Source organism: Oncorhynchus keta, chromosome 35, assembly GCF_023373465.1.
Source record: "Oncorhynchus keta strain PuntledgeMale-10-30-2019 chromosome 35, Oket_V2, whole genome shotgun sequence".
NCBI classification, from domain to species: domain Eukaryota; kingdom Metazoa; phylum Chordata; class Actinopteri; order Salmoniformes; family Salmonidae; genus Oncorhynchus; species Oncorhynchus keta.
Window position 1 is genome coordinate 68,667,408 of NC_068455.1, and position 26,636 is coordinate 68,694,043.

The 26,636-nt window shown below is 38.2% G+C and overlaps 1 protein-coding gene across 50 annotated transcripts; it reads left to right on the forward strand.

The window, feature by feature from the left end:
• Positions 1–1,690: 1,690 nt before the first annotated feature.
• LOC118368934 (leukotriene B4 receptor 1-like) lies at positions 1,691–26,158 on the forward strand. Of its 50 annotated transcripts, XR_008093496.1 has the most exons (10): positions 1,691–2,006; positions 8,512–8,925; positions 9,288–10,399; positions 15,202–15,267; positions 15,901–15,967; positions 19,453–19,585; positions 20,425–20,524; positions 21,796–21,896; positions 22,040–22,341; positions 22,438–22,630. XR_008093496.1 is itself a non-coding variant. In XM_035753430.2 (7 exons), the coding sequence occupies exons 2-7, from the start codon at positions 8,521–8,523 to the stop codon at positions 25,303–25,305; spliced, it is 1,236 nt and encodes a 411-aa protein (XP_035609323.1). In that variant the 5' UTR covers positions 1,707–2,006; positions 8,512–8,520; the 3' UTR covers positions 25,306–26,158. The 50 variants fall into 50 exon arrangements, 1 of the variants encoding a protein (XP_035609323.1); XR_008093488.1 differs by lacking the exons at positions 15,202–15,267; positions 15,901–15,967 and adding an exon at positions 12,027–12,159 and having other exon boundaries at positions 9,288–10,466; XR_008093489.1 differs by lacking the exons at positions 15,202–15,267; positions 15,901–15,967 and adding an exon at positions 11,994–12,159.
• The last annotated feature ends 478 nt before the right edge of the window (positions 26,159–26,636 follow it).

The window sequence follows — 26,636 nt, forward strand, 5'->3', positions numbered from 1 at the left end:
CATAACACTGTTTATATAATAGCCTCAGATATGAGGTTTACATCTAATTGTTGTATAAGATGAATGAGTGAGTATGATACTGTTTGTATAATTGTGTAATATGATTTTGGACTGTTTAATGAAGAAAAATACAATTCCCTTTTGATTTGAACTAAATCAGAGGACCGCCCCTGAGCCCAGTTAGGGTCAGACATCCTGGGACAGACCCTTTTCGGCCCTTCCGAATAAAACCCCCACTTGGGTTTTCGATCAGCGGACCAAGCTTACCTCAATTACGAGATGGCTAAAGGTTGCAGACCATGTTTTTCTCCATTAGGGGAGACAAAGGTTGTAGACCATTGCTGAATCTTTTAACCATACCACGTGGTTAAACTCCGACAGAATAAGAACAAGTCTTTGATATTAATTACTAGTCTGCAGCTAGGAATTCGGTATCATTGAACACGAAGAACGACAACGCGAAGAACAATTTTTTTTCTAATTTTGTCTGTCATAGTTGAAGTGTACCTATGATGAAAATTACAGGCCTCTCTCATCTTTTTAAGTGGGAGAACTTGCACAATTGGTGGCTGACTAAATACTTTTTTGCCCCACTGTATATATTGATTGCAATTGTTCCCGAATGAGTGAGCGTTCATGTGCAAGGGATTAGCATTTCAATTGTTATAATTATCACTCTGTAGTGACTTCTTAGTCAACCCCCACTTCCCCTTTTGTCTAACAAGCCGCGATGCCGGTTTAGCCCACTAGGGCACATTCTCATTTCATGTAACCACATTTACCTTGTTTGTTTGTTTGTTTGTCTGTTTGTTTATTCATTTCTGTGAATTACTTAGTTAGTAATAAATAAATGATTTCAGACAATTGATGTATGGATGACAGATAACCAACAACTTACGACGTTTGGAATGAGACTATTGTGAGGTAAAGTAAATAATTCATTAATTCGAAGACTAATTGATCAAATAAAATATCTGAAAAGTCTTCAGTTAATGATAGTAAAGACACGACACCACTAACTCAGCTACTTTCTTCAATTTCCTTTCAAACATCTGCAGTTGTATGGTGTTTATAATCAACTGTCTAAAGTAGATCAAGGTACTTATGATGCTGTTCGAGGGGTCAATAATAAAGGTTACAACAGGGTTTTAATCTCTGATTGTACCTCTCTCTCTCTTACACTCTCAATCAATTGTTATAGTAATACATTGTTATTAATTGTAGATACAACTCACTATGATTGGCTTTAGCATTATATAATTACTCCTGGAATGTTTGTCAGTTAATCAAGAAGTTCTCTCTCTTTCGCTCTCTCTTTCTCTCTCTGTAAAGCAGGATGTGATGATAGATTGTGAAAGAGCCAGATGTGGGAGGGGCAAGTGTCTGATTCACCTGTTTTTACTGTGTGTGTGTGTGTGTGTGTGTGTGTGTGTGTGTGTGTGTGTGTGTGTGTGTGTGTGTGTGTGTGTGTGTGTGTGTGTGTGTGTGTGTGTGTGTGTGTGTGTGTGTGTGTGTGTGTGTGTGTGTGTGTGTGTGTGTGTGTGTGTGTGTGTGTGTGTGTGTGTGTGTGTGTGTGTGTGTGTGTGTGTGTGTGTGTGTGTGTGTCACCCTTATCTCTATGGCCAGGAGGTGTCATTCCACATTAACACTACATCACAAGATACATTACCTCACGTATGATAAGGTGTGGAGGGAGATGTTGAAAGACGAGGGAACACGACACACCCCCTTGCCTTTACTCTGCTACAGCGTGCTACTGCAAGCATGACAGATCTGTGAAAATATAGAGTTAGAGAGAGAGAGAGATAGAGAGAGAGAGAGAGATAGAGAGGAAGAGGGATCGAGGGAAAGAGGGATCGAGAGGAGAGAACACGTGGAGTGAAAGAGGAGTACTGAGAAAAGTAGGAAGAATATATACACCATCAAGACTAGAAGAAATGAAATAAAGGAAGTCTGTCCCTGCCTCTTCTCCATCTCTTTCTCTACCCCAGGATTAGGACTATTTGGTGAGTTTCTTTTCAGTCTTCCCTCTCTTCTGTCCCCAACCTCCCTCCTGATTGTGGTCAGGTCAGTCAATGGAAATAGACAGTAAAATTAAGTACAGTAAAGTAATGTAATATAAAGTCACCTCTAGCAGGAGCTATCAGCATGCCCTCGGACAACAAAATATATAGAGATGGTTTGATAGTCCTGGGGCAGTATGTATCCTATTAAGCCCCTCAAAGTGCTGATTTGGGATCAGTTTGCCGTTCAGATCATAATAAATACAAATACATGGACAGATGGGGACCTGATCCTAGATCTACACTCCTACTCAGACATGTGATACACACATACCCTGGTGTGTACTTGACACCACATCAAACGTGATAATTGTTTGCAGAAAGTAGTACTGTTGTTATTTAACTGTTCGGTGGGTGCGACCAGCTGTTCTCAATGGAACATCATATGTGATAATAAGCCCAATAGCAACTCTATGAATCAGAGTCATATCCTCGCTCCTCGCTTTCTCTTCTCTCCCTCTCCCTTTCTCTCTAAGGTATGCATAATATGCTAGTGTGCGTAGGAGCTTTTGTGCCCAAGAGCAGTCCTAGCTTGTTTCCCTCTGTGAGTCTGGCCCGTTTGAGTGTGTCAGCTGTTGCTCTCAATGGTGGGGAAAATGATACAGTGTTCTCTACACACAGTGTCCATTTAGCCGTGACCCCACTCTCTAAAAGGTTTCTCTCAGGGAGAGTTGGTATACACAAAACAACACACTTACAATTCACAAGGTGTATAATACTGTTGTGTACATGTGTGAAAGAGGACAGATAAGCACTCTACAAATAGAGTTAGAGGACTCATCGTTGTATCTGTCCCATCATGGTGACTGTGACATGCAAAAACAGGTACACTAGCTAACTCTTAGTTCTACAGTACAATGCACATGATTAGTCCTCTAGCTAACTCTATGGGACTACAGTACAATGCACAGGATGAGTCCTCTAGATAACTCTATGGGACTACAGTACAATGCACAGGATGAGTCCTATAGATAACTCCATGGGACTACAGTACAATGCACAGGATGAGTCCTCTAGATAACGCTATGGGACTACAGTACAATGCACAGGATGAGTCCTCTAGCTAACTCTATGGGACTACAGTACAATGCACAGGATGAGTCCTCTAGATAACTCCATGGGACTACAGAACAATGCACAGGATGAGTCTTCTAGATAACGCTATGGGACTACAGTACAATGCACAGGATGAGTCCTCTAGATAACTCTATGGGACTACAGTACAATGCACAGGATGAGTCCTCTAGATAACTCTATGGGACTACAGTACAATGCACAGGATGAGTCCTCTAGATAACTCTATGGGACTACAGTACAATGCACATGATTAGTCCTCTAGCTAACTCTATGGGACTACAGTACAATGCACAGGATGAGTCCTCTAGATAACTCTATGGGACTACAGTACAATGCACAGGATGAGTCCTCTAGATAACTCTATGGGACCACAGTACAATGCACAGGATGAGTCCTCTAGATAACTCTATGGGACCACAGTACAATGCACATGATGAGTCCTCTAGATAACTCTATGGGACTACAGTACAATGCACATGATTAGTCCTCTAGCTAACTCCATGGGACTACAGTACAATGCACATGATTAGTCCTCTAGCTAACTCCATGGGACTATAGTACAATGTACATGATTAGTCCTCTAGCTAACTCCATGGGTCTACAGTACAATGCACAGAAGTCTCCCTGAACTGTCTAATACTCTACAGATCTATTCCCTCACTACCTGTTACAGAGCCTAGCCAGCCGTGCACTTCTAAGCAGTGCTTGATATTTAATGCATAAATGACATTGTAGAAATGAATGAATTGACTCCCACACCATAGTACACACTCATAATCACTCAGAATGACAGCAGAATTACAATAAGAACTACTGTGAGGGTGCAAAGAGGTTCATTTGGGATGTGTGTGTGCACCTCTGAGAACTAGATTATAACGATTGTTCTTTTACTGAGTAAAGGTTGCTTGTTTGAATCCCAAGCTGACGAGGTGAAACATCTGTCAATGTGCCCTTGAGCAAGGCACTTAACCCTAATTGCTCCTGTAAGTCGCTCTGCATAAGAGTGCCTGCTAAATGACCAACATTGTAAACAACAATCAATGAAATATTTTCGACGTGCGTTGAATTTCTGTCAAGTTATTACTTGATAAAACAAGAACATTAAGATTTACTTAGATGTGCAATGTACTGTAATATTTGCATATAGCCCATGTATAGTATACAGTGTGTGTGTGTGTGTCCATGTGCACCAGGGGAGGCTGGTGTGAGGATATACTGTATTTTATAATATAATAATAATAATATATGCCATTTAGCTGACGCTTTTATCCAAAGCGACTTACAGTCATGTGTGCATACATTCTACGTATGGGTGGTCCCGGGAATCGAACCCACTACCCTGGCGTTACAAGCGCCATGCTCTACCAACTGAGCCACAGAAGGACTGGCTCATTGTAATGGCTGGAATGGAATAAATGGAATGGGGTCAAACGTGTGGTTTCCATATGTTTGATGTGTTTGAAACCATTCCACCTATTTAGCTACAGCCATTAGCATGAGACCATCCTCCCCAATTAAGGTGCCACCAACCTCCTGTGATGTGGACGCATGTTAGTTCATTATTATTACAGGTGTGAGTGCATGGTATAAGAGAAGCCTATACAATAACATATTTGCAAGGGAAACACAGGATAGATTAGATTGTCATGTTAAATATTAAACATATTCTCACATCATGGACTTCTCCACACCAAACACTAAGATATAGGATTGTCTGAAATAGCATCTTATTCCCAATAGGGCCAAAAGTAGTGCACTACAATAGGGTGCCATTTCGAAGGCAGACAGTGATTTGAAACCGTCCTCAGAGGGAGGTAGAATGATTTCTCAAACAAACATTGTAGCTACAAGACTTAGTGTTTATTTTACCAGTCAAGTCTGGTCATGCTGGTTTGCAATTAGAAACCTGTTACAATTCCTCAACACACCTACACGTGGACTCCTCCCAGTGTTTCAGCCTCAGTCAAAATAAAAACGCAGACTTTAGGAAGAAATAACACACAGGTTTTCGAGGCATTTATTTCTGCTGCGTTGAAGTTTATTCAGGAACCTAAAAGATGTAGACATCCAAATAAAAGCTTTTGCAGAATTTGAAGTCAAGTAATGTAGAGTAGAAGGAGTGTGTGTGCATACACACACACACACTCACACACACACACACACACACACACACACGTACACACACACACACACACACTCACACACACACACACACTCACACACACACACACGTACGTACACACAAGTGTACACACACTCACACAAACCCACGCATGCACATACACACACAGATACGCACACAAACACGCACGCACACACACGCACATACACGCACACACATACACACACACACGCACGCACACATGCTCGTACACACATGCACCACCCAGTTGCTACCCAACAGGGGAATGTATTCTCCATTAGCGGATCACTCACAGCTGTCTGTTAATACCACATCTAAACCCATATTAATCCCAGGATGTTTGAATTTGTCCTGAAGGTATTCTCTCTCCAACGCCCTGATTGTGTCTCACTGATCTCCTCTTGTCTTCTCTGTTTATAAATCTACATGATCTTCTCTCCTCTATAATAGCTTCTCTCCTCTCGCTACATGATCTTCTCTCATCTGTCTAAATTATCTTCTCTCTTCTACATGATCTTCTCTCCTCTATATTATCTTCTCTCCTCTATATTATCTTCCTCTTCTGTAAACATTATCCTCTCTCCTCTGTCTACAGGATCTTCTCTCCTCTGTATACAATATATTCTCTCCTCTATATTATCTTCTCTCCTCTATATTATCTTCTCTCCTCTGTATACAATATATTCTCTCCTCTATAATAGCTTCTCTCCTCTCGCTACATGATCTTCTCTCATCTGTCTACATGATTTTCTCTCTTCTACATGATCTTCTCTCCTCTATATTAGCTTCTCTCATCTGTCTACATTATCTTCTCTCTTCTACATGAGCTTCTCTCCTCTATATTAGCTTCTCTCCTCTATATTAGCTTCCTCTTCTGTAAACATTATCCTCTCACCTCTGTCTACAGGATCTTCTCTCCTCTATATTATCTTCTCTCCTCTTTCTACAAGATATTCTCTCCTCTATACTATCTTCTCTCCTCTATATTATCTTCTCTCCTCTATATTATCTTCTCTCCTCTATATTAGCTTCTCACCTCTATACTATCTTCTCTCCTCTATACTATCTTCTCTCCTCTATATTATCTTCTCTCCTCTGTCTACAGGATCTTCTCTCCTCTGTCTACAGGATCTTCTCTCCTCTATATTATCTTCTCTCCTCTTTCTACAAGATATTCTCTCCTCTATACTATCTTCTCTCCTCTATATTATCTTCTCTCCTCTGTCTACAGGATCTTCTCTCCTCTATATTATCTTCTCTCCTCTTTCTACAAGATATTCTCTCCTCTATACTATCTTCTCTCCTCTATATTATATTCTCTCCTCTATATTATCTTCTCTCCTCTGTCTACAATATATTCTCTCCTCTATACTATCTTCTCTCCTCTATATTATCTTCTCTCCTCTATATTAGCTTCTCACCTCTATACTATCTTCTCTCTTCTCTATATTATCTTCTCTCCTCTATATTATCTTGGTGGTCCTTCTGTAGCTCAGTTGGTAGAGCATGGCGCTTGTAACGCCAGGGTAGTGGGTTCGATCCCGGGACCACCCATACGTAGAATGTATGCACACATGACTGTAAGTCGCTTTGGATAAAAGCGTCTGCTAAATGGCATATATTATTATTATTATTATCTTCTCTCCTCTGTCTACAGGATCTTCTCTCCTCTGTCTACAGGATCTTCTCTCCTCTATATTATCTTCTCTCCTCTTTCTACAAGATATTCTCTCCTCTATACTATCTTCTCTCCTCTATATTATCTTCTCTCCTCTATATTATCTTCTCTCCTCTGTCTACAGGATCTTCTCTCCTCTGTCTACAGGATCTTATCTCCTCTATATTATCTTCTCTCCTCTGTCTACACTCTACAGGATCTTCTCTCCTCTGTCTACAGGATCTTCTCTCCTCTATATTATCTTCTCTCCTCTTTCTACAATATATTCTCTCCTCTATACTATCTTCTCTCCTCTATATCTTCTCTCTTCTCTCCTCTATATTATCTTCTCTCCTCTGTCTACAGGATCTTCTCTCCTCTATATTATCTTCTCTCCTCTTTCTACAAGATATTCTCTCCTCTATACTATCTTCTCTCCTCTATATTATCTTCTCTCCTCTATATTATCTTCTCTCCTCTGTCTACAGGATCTTCTCTCCTCTATATTATCTTCTCTCCTCTTTCTACAAGATATTCTCTCCTCTATACTATCTTCTCTCCTCTATATTATATTCTCTCCTCTATATTATCTTCTCTCCTCTTTCTACAAGATATTCTCTCCTCTATACTATCTTCTCTCCTCTATATTATCTTCTCTCCTCTATATTAGCTTCTCACCTCTATACTATCTTCTCTCCTCTATATTATCTTCTCTCCTCTATATTAGCTTCTCACCTCTGTCTACAGGATCTTCTCTCCTCTATATTAGCTTCTCTTTTCTGTCTACATTATCTTCTCTCCTCTGTCTTGTGTAGACGCACACTAGCATTACTGTCCATTAGGTGTATTAAATATGTTTGAGAGTGAGTGTGATAAATCCAGTCAGTCGCTGCCTGCACTCCAGTGGCTTAATTGCAAGTCAAACATGTATATTTTAGGCAAGAGTTTCCCAAAGTCGGTCCTGGAGCCTGGGTGCAGGTTTTGTTTTTTACCCTAACGCTACACAGCTGATTCACATGACCAACTCTTCATCAGGCTTTGATTATTTGAATCAGCTGTGTAGCGCTAGGGTAAAAAACAAAACGTGCACCCATGGGTGGGGGCTTGGGAAACCCTGGCCTAAGCTATACATTGATTTGATTTGATTTACATGTTCGACTTGCAATTTGAACCCCCACAGTGTCTGAATGGATTATGGGACTGCATCCTCTTCGATGCAAACACGTCCTCTGTATCTTTACCACTTAAAGCCCTACGCTCACAGCCTCTCATACACCTAAGCTTGTTTCATACTCTATCAGACCTGCCTTCAAACATGATTTGAAATCTTTCAAATACTTTGAGCGTTTGGTCTACCATGCCTGGAGTGTCAGATGGGTGGGATTTGCAGTTTTAAGACTGTTCCATTGGGTTATTAAGCCAGGCAAGCTCAATCAAGCACAGATAAAGTATTGGAACCCAGGTCTGTATCCTATACCACCACTAACTATTCAACATTGCTGCTGATACAAGTTAGTGACACTTCTACCTCAGTGTTTTCATTGAACCTTTAACCTTTCTGTCCCTTGCAGATCATTGCCATGGCCCACAACCAAACCATCCCCCAAATCATCCCTCCATCCCTCACAAAACCCCCCTTGTCCCTTTCTCCGTTCTCCTCCACTACGCCCCCCTCCCTGTTCCTTTCAGCCTCCAACCACGTCCTTAACACCACCATGTCTGTTTTCGTGGCGAACCAAAGCATTGTGGGTAATACCACCTCCACAACCGTAGGGGCACTCATCCTGGGTCTGGTGTTTCTCCTTGGCGTCCCCGGCAATCTCTTTATCATCTGGAGTATCCTGGCACGCGCCCGCCGTCGCTCTGTCACCACCCTCCTCATCCTCAATCTGGCAGTGGCCGACGGCTCGCTCATGGCGCTCACGCCGTTCTTCATCGTGTACCTTGTGAAGAAGACATGGATTTTTGGCGATATCATGTGCAAGGTGGAGGCTCTTCTTTTTGTTGATTGCCGCATTCCAGGCTGACTACACTGTAGACATCTGCCAGATCTCACAACGCCTGTATAGGTGTTTAACATATCTGCTTACCACATCATATGAAATAGCAATCTGATGCCCGACTGCGCAGTCGATGACATGGCACGCAACCATTGGTTGATGCAACGCAATGACTGCAATTTTGTCGGCCTGGAATGCAACCAATATGTAAATGTTCCAATGATGTCATTTTCTTCCCAGACGTTTGAAAACACCATTGACACTTGACATGCAGTGATTACATTGTCATTGAATCCTTATCCTTTTGAAATGACAAGAAAAAGCCACTCTCTTCTTGTCTGGATCAGATACTCTTCTACCTGTGCCTGGCCAATATGTACGCCTCCATCCAACTGATCATGCTGATGAGCCTGCACAGGCTGGTGGCCGTGGTGTGGCCGCGGCGTGTTGCTGCCCTCGCTGGCCGGAAGGCAGTACTGCGGGGGGTGCTGGTACTGTGGATCCTGGTGCTGGTCTCATCCATCCCCGCGTTGCTGTTCAGGCACAAACTGACGGCCACGTACCCCAACGGGAGGAGCCGTATGGTGTGTGAGTCATTTCACAAGCAGCAGAGTCAAGTGAGTGACACTTACTTCCTTATTTACCAACTGAATTCATTCCTTACTTTGCTAATTATCTTCACTCCTGGAGTGACTGACAGGGGAGGGGGAAAGAGCAACCAATCAAACCGTGAATGTATTTCAGGTGAGGGAACAAAAAAGTACAGACTTTACATGAGAGCTTTCTATCACCGAAGTTACCTGTTTATTCACATTCTTATCTGTAGTCAGATCATCCATAAAAACATTGCAAGGTATGGAGTTTACAGTACATTGATTTTGTATACAGTCAGGCCCATAAATATTTGGACATTTACCAAGTTGTTATTATTTTAGCTGTCTACCACAGCATATTGGAGTTGAAGTTAAATAATTAATAGGAGAGGGAAGGTCCGACATTCAGCTTTAATTTGACGGTATTTACATCCAAATTGGGTGAATGGTGTAGGAATTACAACACTTTTTACATGTGGTCTGACCCTTTTTAAGAGAGCAAAATTAATTGGACAATTCGCTGCTCAGCTTATCCAAGGCCAGCTGTGTGTTATTCCCTCATTAGTTAATGTACAAGTAAGCATATGAAAGGCATAGAGTTGATTTCAAGTGCGGCACTTGAGTTTGGAATCTGTTGCTGTTAACCCTCAATAGGAAGTCGAAAGAACTGTCACTGCCAGTGAAGCAAGCCATCATTAGGTTGAAACATCAGAGAGATATCAGAAATATTAGGTGTGGAACATCAGAGAGATATCAGAAACATTAGGTTGAAACATCAGAGAGATATCAGAAACATTAGGTTGAAACATCAGAGAGATATCAGAAACATTAGGTGTGGAACATCAGAGAGATATCAGAAACATTAGGTTGAAACATCAGAGAGATATCAGAAACATTAGGTGTGGAACATCAGAGAGATATCAGAAACATTAGGTTGAAACATCAGAGAGATATCAGAAACATTAGGTTGAAACATCAGAGAGATATCAGAAACATTAGGTTGAAACATCAGAGAGATATCAGAAACATTAGGTTGAAACATCAGAGAGATATCAGAAACATTAGGTTGAAACATCAGAGAGAAACATAGGTTGAAACATCAGAAGATATCAGAAACATTAGGTTGAAATCAGAGAGATCAGAAACATTAGGTTGAAACATCAGAGATATCAGAAACATTAGGTTGAAACATCAGAGAGATATCAGAAACATTAGGTTGAAACATCAGAGAGATATCAGAAACATTAGGTTGAAACATCAGAGAGATATCAGAAACATTAGGTTGAAACATCAGAGAGATATCAGAAACATTAGGTTGAAACATCAGAGAGATATCAGAAACATATCATCAGAGAGATATCAGAAACATTAGGTTGAAACATCAGAGAGATATCAGAAACATTAGGTTGAAACATCAGAGAGAAACATATTGAAACATCAGAAACATTAGGTTGAAACATCAGAGAGATATCAGAAACATTAGGTTGAAACATCAGAGAGATATCAGAAACATTAGGTTGAAACATCAGAGAGATATCAGAAACATTAGGTTGAAACATCAGAGAGATATCAGAAACATTAGGTTGAAACATCAGAGAGATATCAGAAACATTAGGTTGAAACATCAGAGAGATATCAGAAACATTAGGTTGAAACATCAGAGAGATATCAGAAACATTAGGTTGAAACATCAGAGAGATATCAGAAACATTAGGTTGAAACATCAGAGAGATATCAGAAACATTAGGTTGAAACATCAGAGAGATATCAGAAACATTAGGTTGAAACATCAGAGAGATATCAGAAACATTAGGTTGAAACATCAGAGAGATATCAGAAACATTAAACATCAGAGAGATATGAAACATTAGGTTGAAACATCAGAGAGATATCAGAAACATTAGGTCATCAGAAGATATCAGAAACATTAGGTTGAAACATCAGAGAGATATCAGAAACATTAGGTTGAAACATCAGAGAGATATCAGAAACATTAGGTTGAAACATCAGAGAGATATCAGAAACATTAGGTTGAAACATCAGAGAGATATCAGAAACATTAGGTTGAAACATCAGAGAGAAACATATCAGAAACATTAGGTTGAAACATCAGAGAGATATCAGAAACATTAGGTTGAAACATCAGAGAGATATCAGAAACATTAGGTTGAAACATCAGAGATATCAGAAACATTAGGTGTGGAACATCAGAGAGATATCAGAAACATTAGGTTGAAACATCAGAGAGATATCAGAAACATTAGGTTGAAACATCAGAGAGATATCAGAAACATTAGGTTGAAACATCAGAGAGATATCAGAAACATATCAGAGAACATTAGGTTGAAACAGAAACATTAGGTTGAAACATCAGAGAGATATCAGAAACATTAGGTTGAAACATCAGAGAGATATCAGAAACATTAGGTTGAAACATCAGAGAGATATCAGAAACATTAGGTTGAAACATCAGAGAGATATCAGAAACATTAGGTTGAAACATCAGAGAGATATCAGAAACATTAGGTTGAAACATCAGAGAGATATCAGAAACATTAGGTTGAAACATCAGAGAGATATCAGAAACATTAGGTGTGGAACATCAGAGAGATATCAGAAACATTAGGTTGAAACATCAGAGAGATATCAGAAACATTAGGTTGAAACATCAGAGAGATATCAGAAACATTAGGTTGAAACATGAGAACATCATTAGGTTGAAACATCAGAGATATCAGAAACATTAGGTGTGAAACATCAGAGAGATATCAGAAACATTAGGTTGAAACATCAGAGAGATATCAGAAACATTAGGTTGAAACATCAGAGAGATATCAGAAACATTAGGTTGAAACATCAGAGAGATATCAGAAACATTAGGTTGAAACATCAGAGAGATATCAGAAACATTAGGTTGAAACATCAGAGAGATATCAGAAACATTAGGTTGAAACATCAGAGAGATATCAGAAACATTAGGTTGAAACATCAGAGAGATATCAGAAACATTAGGTTGAAACATCAGACATCAGGTTGAAACATCAGAGATATCAGAAACATTAGGTTGAAACATCAGAGAGAAACATATCATCAGAAACATTAGGTTGAAACATCAGAAACATCAGAGATATCAGAAACATTAGGTTGAAACATCAGAGAGATATCAGAAACATTAGGTTGAAACATCAGAGAGATATCAGAAACATTAGGTTGAAACATCAGAGAGATATCAGAAACATTAGGTTGAAACATCAGAGATATCAGAAACATTAAACATCAGTTGAAACATCAGAGAGATATCAGAAACATTAGGTTGAAACATCAGAGAGATATCAGAAACATTAGGTTGAAACATCAGAGAGATATCAGAAACATTAGGTTGAAACATCAGAGAGATATCAGAAACATTAGGTTGAAACATCAGAGAGATATCAGAAACATTAGGTTGAAATCAGAAACATTAGGTTGAAACATCAGAGATATCAGAAACATTAGGTTGAAACATCAGAGAGATATCAGAAACATTAGGTTGAAACATCAGAGAGATATCAGAAACATTAGGTTGAAACATCAGAGAGATATCAGAAACATTAGGTTGAAACATCAGAGAGAAACATATCATCAGAGAAATCATTAGGTTGAAACATCAGAGAGATATCAGAAACATTAGGTTGAAACATCAGAGAGATATCAGAAACATTAGGTGTGAAACATCAGAGAGATATCAGAAACATTAGGTTGAAACATCAGAGAGATATCAGAAACATTAGGTTGAAACATCAGAGAGATATCAGAAACATTAGGTGTGGAACATCAGAGAGATATCAGAAACATTAGGTTGAAACATCAGAGAGATATCAGAAACATTAGGTTGAAACATCAGAGAGATATCAGAAACATTAGGTTGAAACATCAGAGAGATATCAGAAACATTAGGTTGAAACATCAGAGAGATATCAGAAACATTAGGTTGAAACATCAGAGAGATATCAGAAACATTAGGTTGAAACATCAGAGAGATATCAGAAACATTAGGTTGAAACATCAGAGATCAGAAACATTAGGTTGAAACATCAGAGAGATATCAGAAACATTAGGTTGAAACATCAGAGAGATATCAGAAACATTAGGTTGAAACATCAGAGAGATATCAGAAACATTAGGTTGAAACATCAGAGAGATATCAGAAACATTAGGTTGAAACATCAGAGAGATATCAGAAACATTAGGTTGGAACATCAGAGAGATATCAGAAACATTAGGTTGAAACATCAGAGAGATATCAGAAACATTAGGTTGAAACATCAGAGAGATATCAGAAACATTAGGTGTGGAACATCAGAGAGATATCAGAAACATTAGGTTTGAAACATCAGAGAGATATCAGAAACATTAGGTTGAAACATCAGAGAATCAGAAACATTAGGTTGAAACATCAGAGAGATATCAGAAACATTAGGTTGAAACATCAGAGATATCAGAAACATTAGGTGTGAAACATCAGAGATATCAGAAACATTAGGTTGAAACATCAGAAAACATTAGGTTGAAACATCAGAGAGAAACATATCAGAAACATTAGGTTGAAACATCAGAGAGATATCAGAAACATTAGGTTGAAACATCAGAGAGATATCAGAAACATTAGGTTGAAACATCAGAGAGATATCATCAGAAACATTAGGTTGAAACATCAGAGAGATATCAGAAACATTAGGTTGAAACATCAGAGAGATATCAGAAACATTAGGTGTGGAACATCAGAGAGATATCAGAAACATTAGGTATCAGTGGAAACATCAGAGAGATATCAGAAACATTAGGTTGAAACATCAGAGAGATATCAGAAACATTAGGTTGAAACATCAGAAAACATTAGGTTGAAACATCAGAGATATCAGAAACATTAGGTTGGAAACATCAGAAACATCAGAGAGATATCAGAAACATTAGGTGTGGAACATCAGAGAGATATCAGAAACATTAGGTTGAAACATCAGAGAGATATCAGAAACATTAGGTTGAAACATCAGAGAGATATCAGAAACATTAGGTTGAAACATCAGAGAGATATCAGAAACATTAGGTTGAAACATCAGAGAGATATCAGAAACATTAGGTTGAAACATCAGAGAGATATCAGAAACATTAGGTTGAAACATCAGAGAGATATCAGAAACATTAGGTTGAAACATCAGAGATATCAGAAACATATCATCAGAAATCAGAAACATTAGGTTGAAACATCAGAGAGATATCAGAAACATTAGGTTGAAACATCAGAGAGATATCAGAAACATTAGGTTGAAACATCAGAGAGATATCAGAAACATTAGGTTGAAACATCAGAGATATCAGAAACATTAGAAACATCAGAGAGATATCAGAAACATTAGGTTGAAACATCAGAGATATCAGAAACATTAGGTTGAAACATCAGAGAGATATCAGAAACATTAGGTTCAGAAACATCATCAGAGATATCAGAAACATTAGATAAACATCAGAAATCAGAAACATTAGGTTGAAACATCAGAGAGATATCAGAAACATTAGGTTGAAACATCAGAGAGAAACATTATTGAAACATCAGAAACATTAGGTTGAAACATCAGAGAGATATCAGAAACATTAGGTTGAAACATCAGAGAGATATCAGAAACATTAGGTTGAAACATCAGAGAGATATCAGAAACATTAGGTTGAAACATCAGAGAGATATCAGAAACATTAGGTGTGGAACATCAGAGATATCAGAAACATTAGGTGTGAAACATCAGAGAGATATCAGAAACATTAGGTTGAAACATCAGAGAATCAGAAACATTAGGTTGAAACATCAGAGAGAGATTAGATAAACATCAGAAACATTAGGTTGAAACATCAGAGAGATATCAGAAACATTAGGTTGAAACACATCAGAGAAACATCATATCAGAAACATTAGGTTGAAACATCAGAGATATCAGAAACATTAGGTTGAAACATCAGAGAGATATCAGAAACATTAGGTTGAAACATCAGAGAGATATCAGAAACATTAGGTTGAAACATCAGAGAGATATCAGAAACATTAGGTTGAAACATCAGAGAGATATCAGAAACATTAGGTTGAAACATCAGAAGATATCAGAAACATTAGGTTGAAACATCAGAGAGATATCAGAAACATTAGGTTGAAACATCAGAGAGATATCAGAAACATTAGGTGTGAGAACATCAGAAACATTAGAGATATCAGAAACATTAGGTTGAAACATCAGAGAGATATCAGAAACATATCAGAAACATTAGGTTGAAACATCAGAGAGATATCAGAAACATTAGGTTGAAACATGAAACATCAGAGAGATATCAGAAACATTAGGTGTGGAACATCAGAGAGATATCAGAAACATTAGGTTGAAACATCAGAGAGATATCAGAAACATTAGGTTGAAACATCAGAGAGATATCAGAAACATTAGGTTGAAACATGAAACATCATCAGAGAGATATCAGAAACATTAGGTGAAACATGGAACATCAGAGATATCAGATATCAGAAACATTAGGTTGAAACATCAGAGAGATATCAGAAACATCAGAGAGATATCAGGTTGAAACATCAGAGAGATATCAGAAACATTAGGTTGAAACATCAGAGAATATCAGAAACATTAGGTTGAAACATCAGAGAGATATCAGAAACATTAGGTTGAAATCAGAGAGATATCAGAAACATTAGAAACATCAGATATCAGAAACATTAGGTTGAAACACATCAGAGAGATATCAGAAACATTAGGTTGAAACATCAGAGAGATATCAGAAACATTAGGTTGAAACATCAGAGATATATCAGAAACATTAGGTTGAAACATCAGAGAGATATCAGAAACATTAGGTTGAAACATCAGAGAGATATCAGAAACATTAGGTTGAAACATCAGAGAGATATCAGAAACATTAGGTTGAAACATCAGAGATATCAGAAACATTAGGTTGAAACATCAGAGAGATATCAGAAACATTAGGTTGAAACATCAGAGAGATATCAGAAACATTAGGTTGAAACATCAGAGAGATATCAGAAACATTAGGTTGAAACATCAGAGAGATATCAGAAACATTAGGTTGAAACATCAGAGAGATATCAGAAACATTAGGTTGAAACATCAGAGAGATATCAGAAACATTAGGTTGAAACATCAGAGATATCAGAAACATTAGGTTGAAACATCAGAGAGAAACATTAGGTTGAAACATCAGAAATATCAGAAACATTAGGTTGAAACATCAGAGAGATATCAGAAACATTAGGTTGAAACATCAGAGAGATATCAGAAACATTAGGTTGAAACATCAGAGAGATATCAGAAACATTAGGTTGAAACATCAGAGAGATATCAGAAACATTAGGTTGAAACATCAGAGAGATATCAGAAACATTAGGTTGAAACATCAGAGAGATATCAGAAACATTAGGTTGAAACATCAGAGAGATATCAGAAACATTAGGTTGAAACATCAGAGAGATATCAGAAACATTAGGTTGAAACATCAGAGAGATATCAGAAACATTAGGTTGAAACATCAGAAATCAGAAACATTATTAGGTTGAAACATCAGAGATATCAGAAACATTAGGTTGAAACATCAGAGAGATATCAGAAACATTAGGTTGAAACATCAGAGATATCAGAAACATTAGGTTGAAACATCAGAAGATATCAGAAACATTAGGTTGAAACATCAGAGAGATATCATCAGAAACATTAGGTTGAAACATCAGAGAGATATCAGAAACATTAGGTTGAAACATCAGAGAGATATCAGAAACATTAGGTTGAAACATCAGAGAGATATCAGAAACATTAGGTTGAAACATCAGAGAGATATCAGAAACATTAGGTTGAAACATCAGAGAGATATCAGAAACATTAGGTGTGGAACATCAGAAACATCAGAGAGATATCAGAAACATTAGGTTGAAACATCAGAGAGATATCAGAAACATTAGGTTGAAACATCAGAGAGATATCAGAAACATTAGGTTGAAACATCAGAGATATCAGAAACATTAGGTTGAAACATCAGAGAGATATCACATTAGAAACATTAGGTATCAGAAACATTAGGTTGAAACATCAGAGAGAAACATTAGGTTGAAACATCAGAATACATTAGGTTGAAACATCAGAGAGATATCAGAAACATTAGGTTGAAACATCAGAGAGATATCAGAAACATTAGGTTGAAACATCAGAAACATTAGAACATCAGATATCAGAAACATTAGGTTGAAACATCAGAGAGATATCAGAAACATTAGGTTGAAACATCAGAGAGATATCAGAAACATTAGGTTGAAACATCAGAGAGAGAGAGATATCAGAAACATTAGGTTGAAACATCAGAAATATCAGAAACATTAGGTTGAAACATCAGAGAGATATCAGAAACATTAGGTTGAAACATCAGAGAGATATCAGAAACATTAGGTTGAAACATCAGAGAGATATCAGAAACATTAGGTTGAAACATCAGAGAGATATCAGAAACATTAGGTTGAAACAAACATTAGGTTGAAACATCAGAGAGATATCAGAAACATTAGGTTGAAACATCAGAGAGATATCAGAAACATTAGGTTGAAACATCAGAGAGATATCAGAAACATTAGGTTGAAACATCAGAGAGATATCAGAAACATTAGGTTGAAACATCAGAGAGATATCAGAAACATTAGGTTGAAACATCAGAGAGATATCAGAAACATTAGGTTGAAACATCAGAGAGATATCAGAAACATTAGGTTGAAACATCAGAGAGATATCAGAAACATTAGGTTGAAACATCAGAGAGATATCAGAAACATTAGGTTGAAACATCAGAGAGATATCAGAAACATTAGGTTGAAACATCAGAGAGATATCAGAAACATTAAACATCAGGTGTGGAGAGATATCATCAGGTGTGAAACATCAGAGAGATATCAGAAACATTAGGTTGAAACATCAGAGAGATATCAGAAACATTAGGTTGAAACATCAGAGAGATATCAGAAACATTAGGTGAAACATCAGAGAGATATCAGAAACATTAGGTTGAAACATCAGAGATATCAGAAACATTAGGTGTGAGAATATCATTAGGTTGAAACATCAGAGAGATATCAGAAACATTAGGTTGAAAAACATCAGAGAGATATCAGAAACATTAGGTTGAAACATCAGAGAGATATCAGAAACATTAGGTTGAAACATCAGAGAGAAACATATCAGAAACATTAGGTTGAAACATCAGAGAGATATCAGAAACATTAGGTTGAAACATCAGAGAGATATCAGAAACATTAGGTTGAAACATCAGAGAGATATCAGAAACATTAGGTTGAAACATCAGAGAGATATCAGAAACATTAGGTTGAAACATCAGAGAGATATCAGAAACATTAGGTTGAAACATCAGAGAGATATCAGAAACATTAGGTTGAAACATCAGAGAGATATCAGAAACATTAGGTTGAAACATCAGAGAGATATCAGAAACATTAGGTTGAAACATCAGAGAGATATCAGAAACATTAGGTTGAAACATCAGAGAGATATCAGAAACATTAGGTTGAAACATCAGAGAGATATCAGAAACATTAGGTTGAAACATCAGAGAGATATCAGAAACATTAGGTTGAAACATCAGAGAGATATCAGAAACATTAGGTCAGAGAGATATCAAACATCAGAGTGTGATATCAGAAACATTAGGTTGAAACATCAGAGAGATATCATCAGAAACATTAGGTTGAAACATCAGAGAGATATCAGAAACATTAGGTTGAAACATCAGAGAGATATCAGAAACATTAGGTTGAAACATCAGAGAGATATCAGAAACATTAGGTTGAAACATCAGAAACAGATATCAGAAACATTAGGTTGAAACATCAGAGAGATATCAGAAACATTAGGTGTGGAACATCAGAGAGATATCAGAAACATTAGGTTGAAACATCAGAGAGATATCAGAAACATTAGGTTGAAACATCAGAGAGATATCAGAAACATTAGGTTGAAACATCAGAGATATCAGAAACATTAGAACATCAGAGAGATTAGGTTGAAACATCAGAGAATCAGAAACATCAGAGAGATATCAGAAACATTAGGTTGAAACATCAGAGAGATATCAGAAACATTAGGTTGAAACATCAGAGAGATATCAGAAACATTAGGTTGAAACATCAGAGAGATATCAGAAACATTAGGTTGAAACATCAGAGATTATCAGAAACATTAGGTTGAAACATCAGAGAGATATCAGAAACATTAGGTTGAAACATCAGAGAGATATCAGAAACATTAGGTTGAAACATCAGAGAGATATCAGAAACATTAGGTTGAAACATCAGAGAGATATCAGAAACATTAGGTTGAAACATCATCAGAAACATTAGAAACATCAGAGAGATATCAGAAACATTAGGTTGAAACATCAGAGAGATATCAGAAACATTAGGTTGAAACATCAGAGAGATATCAGAAACATTAGGTTGAAACATCAGAGAGATATCAGAAACATTAGGTTGAAACATCAGAGAGATATCAGAAACATTAGGTTGAAACATCAGAGAGATATCAGAAACATTAGGTTGAAACATCAGAGAGATATCAGAAACATTAGGTTGAAACATCAGAGAGATATCAGAAACATTAGGTTGAAACATCAGAGATATCAGAAACATTAGATATCAGAAACATTAGGTTGAAACATCAGAGAGATATCAGAAACATTAGGTTGAAACATCAGAGAGATATCAGAAACATTAGGTTGAAACATCAGAGAGATATCAGAAACATTAGTATAGGAAACATCAGAGGAAACATCAGAGAGATATCAGAAACATTAGGTGTGGAACATCAGAGAGATATCAGAAACATTAGGTTGAAACATCAGAGAGATATCAGAAACATTAGGTTGAAACATCAGAGAGATATCAGAAACATTAGGTGTGGAACATCAGAGATATCAGAAACATTAGGTGTGGAACATCAGAGAGATATCAGAAACATTAGGTTGAAACATCAGAGAGATATCAGAAACATTAGGTTGAAACATCAGAGATATCAGAAACATTAGGTGTGGAACATCAGAGATATCAGAAACATTAGGTGTGGAATATCATTAGGTTGGAAACAGAGAGATATCAGAAACATTAGGTTGAAACATCAGAGAGATATCAGAAACATTAGGTTGAAAACATCAGAGATCAGAAACATTAGAAACATCAGAGAGATATCAGAAACATTAGGTTGAAACATCAGAGAGATATCAGAAACATTAGGTTGAAACATCAGAGAGATATCAGAAACATTAGGTTGAAACATCAGAGAGATATCATCAGAAATATCATTAGGTGTGGAACATCAGAGAGATATCAGAAACATTAGGTTGAAACATCAGAGAGATATCAGAAACATTAGGTTGAAACATCAGAGAGATATCAGAAACATTAGGTTGAAACATCAGAGAGATATCAGAAACATTAGGTTGAAACATCAGAGAGATATCAGAAACATTAGGTTGAAACATCAGAGAGATATCAGAAACATTAGGTTGAAACATCAGAGAGATATCAGAAACATTAGGTTGAAACATCAGAGAGATATCAGAAACATTAGGTTGAAACATCAGAGAGATATCAGAAACATTAGGTTGAAACATCAGAGATATCAGAAACATTAGGTTGAAACATCAGAGAGATATCAGAAACATTAGGTTGAAACATCAGAGAGATATCAGAAACATTAGGTTGAAACATCAGAGAGATATCAGAAACATTAGGTGAAACATCAGAGAGATATCAGAAACACATCAGAGATATCAGGTTGAAACATCAGAGAGATATCAGAAACATTAGGTTGAAACATCAGAGAGATATCAGAAACATTAGGTTGAAACATCAGAGATATCAGAAACATAGGTCATCAGAAATCATTAGGTTGAAACATCAGAGATATCAGAAACATTAGGTTGAAACATCAGAGAGATATCAGAAACATTAGGTTGAAACATCAGAGAGATATCAGAAACATTAGGTTGAAACATCAGAGAGATATCAGAAACATTAGGTTGAAACATCAGAGAGATATCAGAAACATTAGGTTGAAACATCAGAGAGATATCAGAAACATTAGGTTGAAACATCAGAGAGATATCAGAAACATTAGGTTGAAACATCAGAGAACATCAGAAACATCAGAGATATCAGAAACATTAGGTGTGGAACATCAGAGAGATATCAGAAACATTAGGTGTGGAACATCAGAGAGATATCAGAAACATTAGGTTGAAACATCAGAGAGATATCAGAAACATTAGGTGTGAAACATCAGAGAGATATCAGAAACATTAGGTTGAAACATCAGAGAGATATCAGAAACATTAGGTTGAAACATCAGAGAGATATCAGAAACATTAGGTGTGAGAACATCAGAGAACATCAGAGATATCAGAAACATTAGGTGTGGAACATCAGAGAGATATCAGAAACATTAGGTTGAAACATCAGAGAGATATCAGAAACATTAGGTTGAAACATCAGAGAGATATCAGAAACATTAGGTGTGGAACATCAGAGAGATATCAGAAACATTAGGTGTGGAACATCAGAGAGATATCAGAAACATTAGGTTGAAACATCAGAGAGATATCAGAAACATTAGGTTGAAACATCAGAGAGATATCAGAAACATTAGGTGTGGAACATCAGAGAGATATCAGAAACATTAGGTGTGGAACATCAGAGAGATATCAGAAACATTAGGTTGAAACATCAGAGATATCAGAAACATTAGGTTGAAACATCAGAGAGATATCAGAAACATTAGGTGTGGAACATCAGAGATATCAGAAACATTAGGTGTGGAACATCAGAGAGATATCAGAAACATTAGGTTGAAACATCAGAGAGATATCAGAAACATTAGGTTGAAACATCAGAGAGATATCAGAAACATTAGGTGTGGAACATCAGAGAGATATCAGAAACATTAGGTTGAAACATCAGAGAGATATCAGAAACATTAGGTTGAAACATCAGAGAGATATCAGAAACATTAACATCAGAGAGATATCAGGTGTGGAAACATCAGAGAGATATCAGAAACATTAGGTTGAAACATCATCAGAGATATCAGAAACATTAGGTTGAAACATCAGAGAGATATCAGAAACATTAGGTTGAAACATCAGAGAGATATCAGAAACATTAGGTGTGGAACATCAGAGAGATATCAGAAACATTAGGTTGAAACATCAGAGAGATATCAGAAACATTAGGTGTGGAACATCAGAAACATTAGATATCAGAAACATTGGAACATCAGGTGTGGAAACATCAGAGATATCAGAAACATTAGGTTGAAACATCAGAGAGATATCAGAAACATTAGGTTGAAACATCAGAGAGATATCAGAAACATTAGGTTGAAACATCAGAGAGATATCAGAAACATTAGGTGTGGAACATAAAACAACTATGGTGGATGACAGAAGAATTCTTTCCCTGGTGAAGAAAAACGCCTTCACCACAGTTGGTCAGATCATTAACACCCTCCAGGAGGCAGGGGTATCTGTGTCCAGATCATTAACACCCTCCAGGAGGCAGGGGTATCTGTGTCAATGTCAACGATGAAGAGAAGACTTCACCAGAGTAAACACAGAGGGCTAACCACAAGATGTAAACCATTGGTAAACCTCAAATACATGAAAACCAAATTAGAGTTTGCCCCAAAAAACACTAAAAAAGCCTATACAGTTCTGGAACAACATCCTATGGACAGATGAGACAAAGATCAACTTGTACCAGAGTTCAGATTCAGCCAAATGCTTCAAAACTCATTGGACGGCGCTTCACACTACAGCTGGACAATGACCCGAAGCATACTGCGAAAGCAACTCAATAGTTTTTCAAGGCAAAAAAAAGTGCAATGTTCTGCAATGGCCAAGTCAATCACCTGACCTGAATCCAATTGAGCATGCATTTCACTTGCTGAAGACAAAACGCCACAAGAACAAGCAGGAACTGAAGACAGCTGCAGCTAAGTCTTGGCAGAGCATCACCAGGAAAGAAACCCAGCACCTGGTGATGTCTAGGGGTTCCAGAATTCAGGAAGTCATTGACAGCAAAGGATTCGCAAGCACGTATTAAATCTCACTATTTAATTTATGATTTTGTTGGTTTGCCCAATTACTTTTGAGCCCCACTTATACTTAACGCACATCTTGATTGTTTCCTTTCAAATCCATGGTGGTGGCGTACAGAGCCAAAATGATGCAAGTTGTGTCACTGTCCAAATACTCATGGACCTGACTGTATAAAGTGTCACTAAAGCTAACCGATCAAGGTGATCTCTATGCTGATACAGTACACGTCCCATTCTCTCAGCGCAGGTGGTGCTCCAGTACACGTTGGAGACGGTGCTGGGATTTGTAGTTCCTTACAGCTTGATTGTAGGCAGCTACATCTGCATCCTGCGGAGGATCAGACAAACCAGGTCCACTGCTGTTTTACTATCTTCATTTTTATTTCTGCCTTCATTTCATATTTGTCGAGATGTATTGTTTTTATTTTCTCACTTTTTACAAGCCAGTGAAGTTGGGTGAAATCCTATTGTATTTGATGGTAAGGCCCAGGAGGGGAATACATTGCATGATAGTATAGGACCAAGGGCCAAACACTAGCATGCAATGCCATGTCAATTGGCCACGTGGTAAATCTATAACAAGTGATTGAGAAAGCAAACGTTTTAAAGGCCATTCCCATCACCCCGTGTGATCTAGAGTCCTGAAATCCGGTACATTTGCATCAAGGACCATTAAGGTCTGTCATGATTGATTTTCCACCAATTGGAATTCGGGGAAAAAAAACACTTAAAACTCTGTATGAAAAAAAGTGTGATTTGATTTGACCAGGTTCAGGAGGAGGATCCACAGTGAGAAACTCATCCTAACCATCGTGGTCACCTTTGGAATCTTCTGGCTGCCCTACCATGTCATCAACATTGTGCAGGTAGTGTGTGCGTGCGTGTGTGGGGTGTTTTGTGTGTGTGCATGTCTGAGCTATAGCCAGGGCCTCACACTCCTAAACGGGGCTGTAACAGTAGGTCCCGCTGTAACTGGGCTGTAACTGGGCTGTAACTGGGCTGTAACTGGGCTGTCTGCTGTGATGAAATCTCTTCTCATAGATGAAATCTGTCCTTACAGGTTGCCGCAGCACTTTCTCCTCAAGATTCAGCTATAAAAGCAAGGTAGGCTTTCTGAAAAGTCTTTCCTAAATGACTGTTCCGTAAGATCCTCACCTCATCACAGGTATCATTTGTAGTGTATTGTTATCAAATCCCTAACTACATTTGAATAAAAAACGATGAACAACCATTTTTTTTGCTGTTTTCATATCTACTCTTCCTCCAGACTGGACCCTATCTGGCAGTCCTGCCGTGCGGTCACATCAGCCCTGGCATTCATCAGCAGCTGTGCCAACCCGGTCCTCTACACCTTCGCCGGCAAGTCCTACATCCGGCGGGAAGGCTTTGCCTTCATGGCCCGTCTGTTCGAAGGCACTGCGCTGGACTCTGGGACCAGGAAGAACCGACAGAACAGCCAGAACAGCCGAGAGAGAGACAGGGATGCAGAGGGGCTGAAAGAAAAGGAAGGAGAGCTAGAATCCACGACCAGCGCCAATGTTGTGAGCCCCATCTGTGTGAAACCTGTGAAAAATGTCAAATAGTGACCCTCTGGGCTGGTAGTTGGACGCAATGGTGGCAGAACCTATTTTGATGGGAAAACACTGCCTAAGACTGGTTCACTGCAGTTCGCTCGGCGGCCACTAGATGTAAGTGTTTCCTAATGGGTCATGACTGACTTACTGACTGAACCATATCTCTGTTTTTAGAGGTGGTGCTTCAAGCTCAGCAGGTGAAGGGGGTGAATTTTATAAGTGATCTTACCGGGATGTCTTGTCTGTCTGACTGCCTCTCTTTCTATATGTGTGTGTGTGTGTGTGTGTGTGTGTGTGTGTGTGTGTGTGTGTGTGTGTGTGTGTGTGTGTGTGTGTGTGTGTGTGTGTGTGTGTGTGTGTGTGTTTGCGTGTGTGTGTGTGTGTGGTGTACTGCTGTAAGTACAGTAAAAAGAGCACTGTAATATTTCCCTACTTCTTTTTGCTTCATATATTTTCTCAAAAGCATTAAGACATGTTGCCATGTTGGGCCAGATCAAGAAAATAAAACACAATTTTCTCAGATTAGATTTGGCTGCCATCCATTGATTAGGAAACTCTTAATGGGAGAAGAAGACAACTCACAGAAGAGTCATGACTGGCTGGCAGGCAATAGCATGCAGGTCCTTCACAATCTGTCCAGTCATTTCTTTACCTTCAGGCCATTCTTTTCCCTCTTTCTCCTCCCCCTCTCTTTCTCCTGGAACCATTCTCCTCTCTTTTACCTCTTCATCCAGCTCCTCAACTCCTTCGTTCTCCTCTTTCTCTCTCCCGCTCCCATCATGCTGGTCTCCTGCTGGGCGTGTCCATGTTGGAGGCTGTCAACCTCCAGCAGCTGTGCCGGAGATACCGGTCCCCGCTTGAAACAAGGAAATCATACATTTCATTTTCACTTTGAATAATGACAATAAAAAATACAGTTGATTTTTATATAAATGTGATTTTTTTTTCAGTCTCACGCTCATACAGTGTGGTATTAGCTCTGGTTAATTATGGCATAGTAACCATTGCTCATGTGCAACACATTGACAAGGTGGTATTTAGCCCAAAATAGGGCAAAGGTCACCACTATCAGGGCAAGGATGTGGTTGGTCTTCCTGGTGGTGCCAGCAGGTGTGGCCGGATACTAAGGTGTGAGCAGATTGCCATGATGCCGAAGGGGACCAGGAACTCCGCGACCGTCTCTAGGGAATAATGAAACACCGGGTAGAATGGATGAGACAAGAAACAATTGGATTTGATTTACTTCATGATTAAAGTGTCTTGCATCTTTAGGATTCCCAGCCCACTTACGTTTTAGTAAGAGTCTCTTCAATGAATGTAATTACATATTGTATCTAGTT

Bases quoted from the DNA above. Each gene is read 5' to 3' on its own strand.
- LOC118368934 (XM_035753430.2), top strand. From the start codon at position 8,521: ATGGCCCACAACCAAACCATCCCCCAAATCATCCCTCCATCCCTCACA. The intron at 9,558-23,969 runs GTGAGTGACACT...CTCTCAGCGCAG, and splicing joins TTCACAAGCAGCAGAGTCAA to GTGGTGCTCCAGTACACGTT. The intron at 24,589-24,782 runs GTAGTGTGTGCG...CTGTCCTTACAG, and splicing joins ATGTCATCAACATTGTGCAG to GTTGCCGCAGCACTTTCTCC.